Raw genomic sequence first — 11,933 nt, 5'->3', positions numbered from 1 at the left:
AAGTACATTTACCATATATGTAAGGATTACAGTTATTGTACTCTTCAATCATTTCCCTCTGGTAAATATAAATCAGTGAGCAAGGATTTTGCATCTTCCTTGGATATTGTGTACCTACCAGGATGTATATTCTTTTTCAGTGTCAAGAACAAATCCAAGTGATCGTTCAGAATTCTTGGCAGCCTGACCCTATCTATTTCTGCATCATTAAGCACTTTCAACTCCTCAAATTCTAAAGCCCCATTCACGCAACGTAAAATAGCTACGGTTCAAGTATGGTTCAGTATAATTGGGCAGTTACTGTAGCGTGAGTGGGTATTTTTTTGGTTTGCGCAGTTGGACGGAACCATAACATAACAATATCCAACGTGCTTGATATTTTCGCGGCTTGTGGCTGTACCATAACGCAGACCATAACCGTGAGTGGGTGTTTTCATCACATTTGCTCAGTTTTGACTAAAGGAACTCGAGAGCACGTGAAAAATATATTACATCATTTCGTTGATTTGTTGTTTATTTTCAGGTGCATATCTCAGAATATGGCAAATAAACTTACTAGAGAATTTTTGAGTGAAATGATAGAACTGTATAGAAGTTTTCCGTGTTTGTGGAAAGTGAAAAGCCACGAATATTCAAATAGGAATAAAAAAAAAAAAAATGAGGCTCACGTGGAACTCGTGAAAAAATTCAGAGAAAATACCGAATGCAGATCGAGATATGATAGTGAAAAAGATAAATGCTATGCGCAGTGCAGTGCGGAAGAACAAAAAGTTGAGCAATAAAAAAATCTGGCTCAGGAGAAGATAAGATCTACAAACCATGTTTGTGGTATTTTCATTCATTTGATTTCTTGATAGACCAAGATGTTCCTCGTGCTACTTGCAGCTCGTTGGATGAAACTACATTTGTTGAGGACAGCAATGAAACAGTAAGTAAAGTTAACACTTTATTGGTCACATTATAATTGTATTGAGTCAAAACCTATTTTATTTTTTTCACATACCTGCGGAGTCACATAGGTTAGGCTAGGTTAGGCTCCCAAAAGTCACATTTACCCAACTTACATATTACCCCTGGGTCGCTTGCCAGGGTACAGCCCCTTCATCATTGAAATAGGCCATGAAAGTATCCCTTACTTTCATGGCCCATAGTGGAATTTCTTGTTGGGCCTTGTTGCAGAGGACAAAATGAATTACGTTGTTCCACAGCATTATCTTCTTCACTGTCAAGTGGACAATAGCTTGCACCAATTTTCTTCCTTAAGTAGTTATGTAAAACACAGCAGCCTAAAACAACATTATCTATATTACTCACTTTCAGATTTATCGGGGCAGAAAAAAACGCAAAAGCGTGATGACAATGCCAAACACATTTTCAATCACCTTTCGAGCCCTCGAAAGCCTGTAGTTAAATATGTGTCGTTCTTCTGTCAACTCCCTTGAACTAAATAAAAGGCTTCAAAATGTCCTTCCTCAAGGCAAAGGCCTCATCTCCCACGAACACGTAGGGTAGCATCTTTGAACTGTTGTCTGGCCTTTTCGGGCCAGGTAAATTTAGCTTTTCCTCTATGAGAAGTTCTCCAAATCTAGTGTTATCCAAGACTCCGCTATCAGAAATACGACCGTTGGTACCAACGTCACACATCAGAAATTCAGTTTGCATTTGCTATTGCCAAGAGAACAACACTATGGAAACCTTTATAATTATAGTAGAAAGAACCGGAGTTAGGAGGGAGAACTATTGCAATATGTTTGCCATCGATCGCTCCGAGGCAGTTGGGAAAGTTCCAGCGTACTTCGAATTCTCGTCCTATTACTTTCCATCCATTTTCGTCTTTTGGAAACTGAAAAAGAAATAAAATAAGTTATTATATATATAATTATGGCCATTAGGTACCTAGATTTACCAATTTTTTGCAATATTAGTGACTAAATAATACTGTGAAAACTTTAGTTTCATTTTTAATTTACTGTTAAATGAAAAATGGGTAAATTTTTACTTTCACACCATCACCGAGTTTCAGTTTTCTTTGCATATTTAGGTGCAATGAAGCATTATAATTTCAAGAATAACGTTTCCGTCGCAAATACATATTTTTCGAGATAGTTGACTTTGAAGGTCCCGTTATTTTCCTATGGCAATAATTAGCTTAGTGCATTCAACGATTTAGAAAAGGATAGTTTAGGTTAGGTTAAGTCATTTTAGGCTATGTTAAGTTAAGGTTTAATTAAAATAAGCGAAAAAAAATCATTTGGAACCCAAAAATTTTGTTTTATTTAATTAAACCTTAACCAAACCTTAACTTAACCTGCCTTAACAAAAAATAACGTACCCTAACCTAAACTAGCCAAAACTCCACCGTTAAAGTGTAAATAAATCTGAAAAGGAATTATTGCCATAAGAAAATAATAGGAATCTCAAAGTCAAATATCTCGAAAAGTATGCATTTGCGACAGAAACGTTATTCTTGAAAAAGGTCTGAGAATGCTTCATTGTACCTAAATATGCAAAGATAAATATGGAACTCGGTGCTGGTGTGACAGTAAAGAAATACCGAAAAATGTCCTAGTAAACGTCAATTAAAATTCTATCACCTTGCCAAATTGACAATATTATAACTAACATTTCTTAACTTGTCTATGTATGTGTGACTCCCTATTGTGTATTCTTATTCATTGTTCTAACTTGTCCATGTACGAGTGACTCCCTATTGTGTATTCTTATTCACTGAATCATTCATTTTGTTTCTGCAGGGTGAGGACTCGAGTTGGGCATGGACCACTCTCCAGACTGCACCACCAACACCTACCCCGTCTTCAGTGCCAACTCCCAACCCGTTTCCAGTGCCAACTCCTAGCCCGTCTCCAGTGCCAACTCCTAGCCCGTCTCCAGTGCCAACTCCCGGCCTTCTTCAGGCCCAACTCCCACCCCATCTTCAGGCCCAACTCCCGGCCCGTCTTAAGGGCCAACTTCCCAGCCTGTCTTCAGGCCAAACTGAACGTGAGTTTCAGGAAACTCAGCCTCAAAAGCGACGGAAGAAAGCAGACCAAAAGGGTGTTCTAGATCTGCTTCTTAAGCAGATTGCCTCGAAAGAGGAAGCTAGTAGAGAGTTCACTCATTATGCAAAAGTATGGGCGCAAGAGTTAGCAAAACTGGACCCAACACAGGCCGATGAATGTTGTCGCATAGTTAGCGATGCCATTTACAAGGGCAAGCGAGTGCTCCTTGGGCCAAATACAATAATTTCACAACGAGTAACTGACGTTCTGCAAATTGTTGAGTGCTCTGCAGGCAACCAACAAGAGGACCTAGCAACTTATTTTTCTAACTTTCAAGGTTCACAATTTCATAATTAATGCATTAATTGTAAACACATAAACATATTGATTAAATTTCAAGTAATTGAAGCAGTATTTCTTACCTTCATATAATCCTTAGCAAGCACTCTATAGATAGCGACACAGGTCTCGGGTATGATGACTCCTAAAGCTTGGGGAGAGATTGAAGTGGAAAACTTTAAGTCCTCATATGATCTCCAAGTTGCTAAAAAAACGAAGGGTCGCTGTAAGCCTCTCATGGGGTGAAATTGCTTTTCGCATGACGGTATCTTGTCTTTTAATTAATGGAGTCAATAGTGATAACAATTCTGAGTAGGTTTGCTCATCCATTCGCAAGTAATTGAAATAATCGACAGGTTCCAAACGAAGTTCATTTAACAATCCTTCATGGGATAAGCTATCCCTCCTCAAAAGCCATGGCTTGCACCATCTTGATTTTTTTTTTTCCTTTTTCTTTGTAATGTAAGTGCCAGCGCTACATTTACTAAATCGTCAGATGAAAAACAATCAGAGAGAGACATCTTTCGAATTCAAAATGATGAGAAAAACTGAGCCAAAGAATGTAACGTGAGTGGCCTACCCACTCGGGTATAGGTTTGCGCAGTTGACCATACCATAACCCTACCATTGCTAAACACTATTGCGTGAATGGGGGGCTTAACAGTGGATCCATAACCTAATAAAATGCATGGTAACAATAATAATCATTCACCCAATCAATGTAGCAGTCAAGTATAACAAACAGTACCTGTGTACTAATGAAATAAACCACAATCATAGCTTCTTGACACTATGATGATGAAACTACTCTAACTATGCCATGAGACAAAACCTATTTTAATGTAAATGATGAACAAACACAGCACAGGGAAATAAACGGAGGTGCAGGGGTACAAGGATTGAGTTGACACACCTCACTGCAGAGCACCTCAGCGTTTCCACCCTCATTTATACAGCTCAAAGTAAAAACTCGATCATCAAAACACGAAATGGTAAGATGTTTTCAACGAAAATGATATTCAAATCAAAATAATAGAAACTGAAATTAAAATAACTCACCTGGGGCGCCTGGTGTTGTCTTGATCTCCCGCTAGAATCACGATGGTCTTGAGAAAGCAATGCAAGTATAGTATTTTATTTACTACATTGTTCTATTCAGAGTTTAAAAACTACAATGTGTATTCTATTTATTACAAAAAATTGATAATTTGTAGGAAAAAAATCGATTCTCATGGGAAAGGGAGGCCTCTCGGCTACTCACGTTCCCCAGGCTATTCCAATACGATTCCATCGCCAATCTTGGCGAAGCAAAGTCTAGCGAGGTCTGTCACTGGTTTTAACCATAGCTCTCATTTTCTAAAGAAATTTCCTCAGACAAGGAAATCTGAGCCCATCTGAGGAAAAATCTAAGGAAGTGGCATTTTTAAGGAAAATCTGAGGAAATCGAATGCAAAGTAGATGGATTTTCCGAGGAAATTAGGCTGGTTTAAGGAAAATTAATATCACCATACAAATAGGCCTACACAAGCAATGCCATGATGAAAATAACTAATGAATATAAAAGGCAGGCTGATGTTTCAAAAATCCCGCCAAGTCCCACTGATGAGCACAACATCTAGTATCGTATGAACGAGACCTCTCCCGCCTTATTTGTATGTAAACAAACATCGGACCGACAGGGAACAATACGAGAATTTTTTAATTCCTCACTTCAAAGGCAAGTGCTACATTGGTGCCTATTGAAGATGTTCAGCTGCTGCTGAGGTGGTGAGACTCAGAGATGAGGTAAATATCCAGGGCCCATGTACACAAAACTTTTTTGTTACCCTTAACAATCTCTGCTAGCTAACAAAAAATCACTAAAAGTAATGCACCAATGCTTAACTAGCAAATGTTAGCTAGTAAACAGTTGTTTGTCAAGTCCCGCTAAACAATGCTGAAGTTAGCAGCTTATGAACATGTAAATGGGCATATTATTAAAAATTGCACACATAAAACAGTGTTATTAATGCATTGTTCAAAATTTATTAATATAGTATCATGATAGCACATAAATAGCGTACGAGTATGTATGTTTTTTTTAGGAGTACTTATTAACCAACGACAGATATTTTTGGACGAAAGCGCATCGCACCGTATGTTTGTAAACAGTGTACAGGCAGCCGCGCCACAGACAAATCTTCCTACAGAAGACTCAACAAATACTTCAGAGGATATAGACTTGGCAGAACCACAGAAAAAGAAAAGGAAGCCAAACTGGTCACAAGAGGAAACACTCCTCTTGGTCAACGTGATTATGGAGAAAAAATTGATTATAAATGGGCGATTTAAACCAAGTTTAAGCCACAAGGACAAGAGGGAGGCATGGCAAAGCATAACTGATGCCATTAATGGAACAAATCCACTGACTAAGCGGACTGTAGAAGTTGAAACCAAATGGTTTTCTGTCCTCTCAAAATCGAGGAAGAAAATTTCGGCAATAAAGGCTGAATATAACCAATCAGGTAAGATTAACTTATTACTGTATACTCCGTTTTAAGAAGTTAACATAAGCGAAATAGCTTTCACGTTATTCCTATTGCTTATTCACCTTAATCAACTTGTCACAATTGCTTTCATTAAGCTAGAAATTTAGCATTTGAGTGTTCCTTCTCACAGTATTAATAACATGCATCATTTAACAAAGATGTGTTGCAAGTACTGTAGCAGTCAAATTCAGTGCACACTTAGTCATACATACAAATTATATTGTACTGTAATGTGTAGTGATATTGTATATTTGCAGCTTTACAGTACTGTGCTAAAATATGATTAACTATTCTTGAAGGTGCTGGTGGCCCCCAAGCTCCTCCACTTGACCCAGTAGACATGAAAGTTGAGGAATTATTAGGGGAGAAGAATGCAACTGTGATAGGTGTGATTCAGAATGATCTCGGCTTTCATACGTTGAGGTAAGATTCTTGCAATTTTTTGGTCCTGTGTACTGTATTGGACTTTCTATTGTGTAGTGTACCACAGTTTTAGCCTAACATTTGCATTGATATAATTTTATCAGATAGTTCATCCTTCAGCAAGGCATTTTTACATACTGTACTGTAGTTGATATGCACTTTTCTCCTTGTGAGATTAAATTAGTTGCATGTTTTTAACTGTGGTAAATTTATGCAATGGTTTTAGGAAGCTGCAGACCCAACGGCAGGAAGACACTGAAAAGTTGGGAGAAGAACCACCCCAGCAACAGGTAGAGGATGATAGTAAACTCCATAAGCTTCATTGGCAAAGTGTCCAAGTCCAGCCCCAACCACAACAATCTTCGCACAAGGCCCAGCACTTAGAACTCTTGGAGGATGGGTCCTTTATAGAATGCACCATAACTGAACCTGAAACCTCTAAGGCCCAACCAAGCATATCATCACCAAAACTAAGAAAGTGTTTAAGTGTCAGTGATGAGTATGAACAATACAAAGCTGGAAAAAACGCAAATTGAAACTTGAAAAGGAAAAGTAAAAAAAATTGAAAAAAGGAAAGTAAAATTGTTAGCATTGAAGGGAAACATTGAACTTAAACAGAAGTTAATGATGGCTGAAATTGAATACGAGTATTACCAGTCTTTGACAGCAAAAAATATGAAAAATTAATAAGTGAATTATAGAGGCTTCATTTTTGGTACAGTAGAAATTTATGCTGAGGAAATAAAAATATATTATTCTATTTATTAAGATTTTACAGTATATTGCAGTATTATTAACAAGATTGAATCTCATGAAGATTGTCCACCCCAGAGTACCCAACTGAAAATTGTCCACCCGAGCCGCACTCTCATGAAGATTGTCCACCTCAGCTGCTCTCGGCATCCAACACCAAAGTTTAGGTTAGGTTAGGTTAGGGAATGGTCGGGTCAGCTGAAGATTGTCCACCCCCAGTCTCGCTCTCATGAAGATTGTCCACCCTAACATGCTTGGGGTGGACAATCTTCATGAGATCCACAAGATTATATACTGTAGCATGTATGTAAAGGAAAAAAAATACAAATTATATTATTTTATAAACTGTATTTGTTTCAATTCACTTTATCTTTCACTTTTGACTATAAGTGGAAAAAAATTTGTTAGTAGAGAGAGAGCACTGCAACAGCAATCACACCTTCATGATACCTCACTCAGCCACTGGTCTGCTGCAATATAAATTAATGTACAAAAATTTAGTAGTTTAGAAAATAAGACTGGCACCAATCACAAATATTTATGCACAGTACTGCCAGGATTAGGAGGTATCTCTGCTTCACCTGGCTCTTCTTCATATGCACCTACGTCCCCTTCAGCTGCATTGTGGAACAGTTCATCTTCCTCGTTGATAGGCACTGGAATGTTAAACTGCTTGCACATGTTGTTGAGCAGAGCACAGACATAGACGATTTTGTATGTCTTCTCTGTGGACAATCGTACTTCACCATGAAGTACATGGAACCGTCGCTTGAGCTGGCCAATCCCCCTCTCTACTACACAACGTGTCCTCTTGTGTGCTCTGCAAGAATTGTTAACCATCATAAGGTGAGGTATTGCAGTATATACAGTAGCATCTATAAGCTGCATAGTGTTGAAGAGGAAATCTGTACTGAAGAGGAATTCTATACTGTATTGGTATTTTGGTTGTTATCACATTAAATTAAGTAATGACTACTACCTAGACTGGAGAGGACAATTCCTCCTTTAAAATAAACTGTACTATATAGCATAAGAAACATGATTTTAACTTACGTGTTATAGTTTGTCTGAACGCCAGCCAGAGGGTTTAGATAAGGCGTCAGCAACCACTCCTTGCAAGGATAACCAGTCTCCTAGAAGGTAGCATCCAGCTGGGACAAAATTTTGTTCAAAAAGTGCCTTCAAGCCAGACTCGTCCAATATTCTGGCATCATGTACAGAGCCAGGCCACCGTGCCAAAACATCAAGTATCCTGTACTTGGCATCGAATACGACTTGCACGTTGATGCTGTGGTATCGTTTTCTATTTACATATAAATGTTCATCGACACTGGGAGCCACAATTCTAATGTGCGTGCCATCTATGGTACCCACAACACCGGGAAACCTATAGTCTTCCATGAACTCTTCTTGTTTCACTTGCACTTCTTGGCGAGTCAATGGGAATTTTACAAATTGAGTTACAATGGTCTGACAGTGCATCAATTGTCTGAGTAATGACACGGCTGATTGTTGCTTGTGAGGTCCCAAAGTCGTCACTGCTGCACTGCTGCATTTTAACTGTGGCCAAATATCTTAGGGTAATTGCCACCTTCGTCTTAGGACTCAGTGGTTGATTGCGTTCTGTACGGGATTGAAGTTTGTCCCTCACTAAATCAGCCACAGTTATTATACCAGCACAGTTCATCCTGAAGCATTTGATGAGTTCGTCGTCACTGTACTCGTTGAATACGTCCCGTCACTGTCGATACACTCGCTGTCGTCTTTGAAGTTGTTGTTGTTGCTCCGCCATCTTCTCTACTAACAGGAATTTGTTAAGAGCTTAATAGTCCTCCACAGCACTTTTACCTTAACAGTACTTTTAAGGCCCTAACAAGTTTTTTGTATCCACTGTTAGTGCTTAACAGCTAAATGTTTGCCTTAACAGGAATTTGTTACCCTTAACAGCTATTTGTTAGTGCTAACAAGTTTTGTGTATACACAAAACTTTTCTGTTAGCCTTAATAATTTCTGCTAGCTAACAGAGAAATGCTAACAGGTATGCACAAAGTGGAACTTGGCAACTGTTAGCTAGCAAACAGCTGTTTGGTAAGATTCCGCTCACTGGCGCTACATTTAGCATATTCTCGACATCGTCATTTATTTATATACATTAATCAGGTGATTTCAAACTCAATATTGATATAAAAAAAAAAAAAGCATTTTAGATCATTTTAAATGTATTTTGTCATTATATTAAAGTATTATTTATCTACATATGAGTATTAATATAAATGTGTGCCGTTCAAAGGAAGTATGTGCTCATATGTAAACAAGACCCCGACAACAATTTAAACTCCATGGACCCAACTCCAAACATTCAACAAAGGAGGAAGAGGAAACCAAACTGGTCAAGTGATGAAACACTGCGCTTGGTTAACATCATGGCAGAAAAACGATGTATAATAAAGGGACGGTTTCACCCTTCCCTGACCCATGCAGATAAGAAACGTGCATGGGAAGACATTACGAACTCTGTAAATACGTGCAATTTACATGTGAAATGAACTGAAGAAGTTGTAAACAAATGGTTTACAGTGCTGTCCCACTCATGGAAGAAGATTGCTAATATCAACAAGGAGCAGAATCAATCAGGTAAGTTTCTATTTGTTTATTTATTCTATTTGTTTATTTATTCAAGGTTAGGTTAGGCTAAGATAGCTGAAAGTACCAAAAATAATAATAGGTAAGATTAACAAAGGTGGTGCGATAACCTAACCTACCCTAATGGTTGCCAGTCACTACGGCCCTCAACCACTACGGCCCCAGTCACTTCGGCCCTAGTCACTACGGCCCTAGTTACTACGGCCTCTCTCACCGTCAACCCTAGTCACTGCGGCCCCAGGCACTACGGCCTCCCAAGATGTTAACTTAAATATAAGAACTACAGTGAGAGAGAGAAACCACATGTCATTTCATAACCAAGGAAAGGAATATAGAATCATACATGTATATATTACCAAAAGTGTATAAATCATATGTTGTCTATGTATATGTCTAAAGAATTCAATAAACCACTTGTTTGTATATTTGTGTTGTTTGTCTCAGTCCAACTCCTCCTGAATATCTCATCCAGGCCTCACAGAGAGAGAGAGAGAGAAATTGACATGTGGTCTCTCTCTCTCTAATAAACAGAGAGAGAGAGAGAGAGAGAGAGAGAGAGAGAGAGAGAGAGAGAGAGAGAGAGAGAGAGAGAGAGAGAGAGAATAAAAGATGATATTCTCACGATCACTAGCAATTATACACTTAGTTCCGAGCCTCTATTTTTGGGGTGACGGGTTAATATTCGTCTGCTTCGCTGGGACTCATTAAAATGAAGCTTCACAATACTTCAAAAGCAACCTTACAAGTCATGAAGATCCAGTTCTGTTATCATTCTCTATCATGGAATATCCCTGTGTGGTTTGCGCGAGTGAAGTTCGGCCTCGTCAGCATGCCATTCAGTGCGCTAACTGTGAACGCTGGCAACACAGGAAGTGTAACACCGGGATTTCCTACAAGGATTATCGTTCCATGGTGAAAGGGGAGCTACACATGCACTGGATCTGCATCACATGTTCAGAAGTAGATGGTAAATTTTATGTTTTTATTATATATAGTGAAAAACAAGGCTGCACATTGAAATATGATGATTTTACTAGTAGGAATGTTAGTGCTTTGAGTTCGTGCGTAAAGACTTAGGTATTCATGTCAGTATAACAACTACTTCACTCAGTTGGTCCCCAAAACAAATTAAGATAGATGTTACTGATGTTGTATAGGATAGATGTTACCTCTTGATGACATTAGCACCCGACCAGTAGATAATGAAGGTGAGTTTTTATTATTATTATTATTATTATTATTATTATTATTATTATTATTATTATTATTATTATTATTAAAATATTACTGATGTTGTTAGGGGATGGTATTGATGTTATTAGTGATGATACTGATGTTGTAAAGATCTGTTGGAGACGGAGGAAGGGGGAGTTTTGGAGGAGGTAGGATCTATCCCGGACATCAGCACCCGACCAGCCTTGCCAGAGGAATATGAAGAAAGTATTCCACCTGATGACATTATTGATGAAGTTCCAGGTATAGGGGATGAATTAATAAACTCTTATAAGATCATTGAAGGTGGTACGAGAAGAGGAAATGCCCTCCTTGTAGATTCCTTTGGTTATACCTATAACCAAAAGGCCACAGGGAAAAAGAAAAATCCAACTGGTAAAGTAACTTGGTGCTGTAGTGTGAGAAACAAGATGCTAACATGTCCTGCTACTGTCCTTCAGAATGGCTCCATTTTCACCGGAGGATCTCATCATCATGTTCACGAACCACAACAAGGTGCTACTTTTAAGGCTGAAGTCATTGCTACTGCAAAGGCCTTAGCCAAAGAGAAGGTTAACATTTTTTCATCCGCTTCTTCTTTAGTGGATCGTGCTATAACTGCCACAGAAGGGGATGATGCAGCCTGTTTAAATACAGTTAACATAGCACGGTCTCTAAATCGCCTTAGACAGGGTGACAGTCCTGATGAACCAGATAATTTGAACTTTGAATTGGATGACAATTATATCCCAAAAGAGTTCCTTCAGAAGGATATTGCTATAACTGGTGGCCGACACTTAATATTCGCTACTTCTGAACAACTTGCTTTACTCAAGAATGCATGGACGTGGTACGTGGATGCTACATTTCGTGTAGTGCGCAAGCCATTCTATCAATTATTTGGCATCCATGCATTCGTGAAAGGAATAGAAGGAAATATAAAACAAGTACCTCTAGTATTTACCCTCATGTCGGGGAAAAGAAAAAAAGATTATAAGAAAGTTTTTAAGGTTATTTTAGACATACTACAGGAGTG

The 11,933-nt window shown here is 38.4% G+C and overlaps 1 protein-coding gene across 2 annotated transcripts; it reads left to right on the top strand.

Moving 5' to 3' along the window:
- Positions 1-555: 555 nt before the first annotated feature.
- LOC135115193 (myb/SANT-like DNA-binding domain-containing protein 4) lies at positions 556-9,809 on the top strand. 2 transcript variants are annotated; one of them, XM_064031699.1, is made up of 4 exons: positions 556-928; positions 2,754-5,842; positions 6,166-6,289; positions 6,516-9,809. In XM_064031699.1, the coding sequence occupies exons 2-4, from the start codon at positions 5,410-5,412 to the stop codon at positions 6,823-6,825; spliced, it is 867 nt and encodes a 288-aa protein (XP_063887769.1). In that variant the 5' UTR covers positions 556-928; positions 2,754-5,409; the 3' UTR covers positions 6,826-9,809. The 2 variants fall into 2 exon arrangements, with proteins under 2 accessions (XP_063887769.1, XP_063887770.1); XM_064031700.1 differs by lacking the exons at positions 6,166-6,289; positions 6,516-9,809 and having other exon boundaries at positions 2,754-3,407.
- The last annotated feature ends 2,124 nt before the right edge of the window (positions 9,810-11,933 follow it).

Source organism: Scylla paramamosain, chromosome 29 (genome assembly GCF_035594125.1).
Source record: "Scylla paramamosain isolate STU-SP2022 chromosome 29, ASM3559412v1, whole genome shotgun sequence".
In the NCBI taxonomy this organism is placed as follows: Eukaryota; Metazoa; Arthropoda; class Malacostraca; order Decapoda; family Portunidae; genus Scylla; species Scylla paramamosain.
Note: the sequence above shows the minus strand (reverse complement) of the source record. Positions and strands in the feature narration are given on the sequence as shown.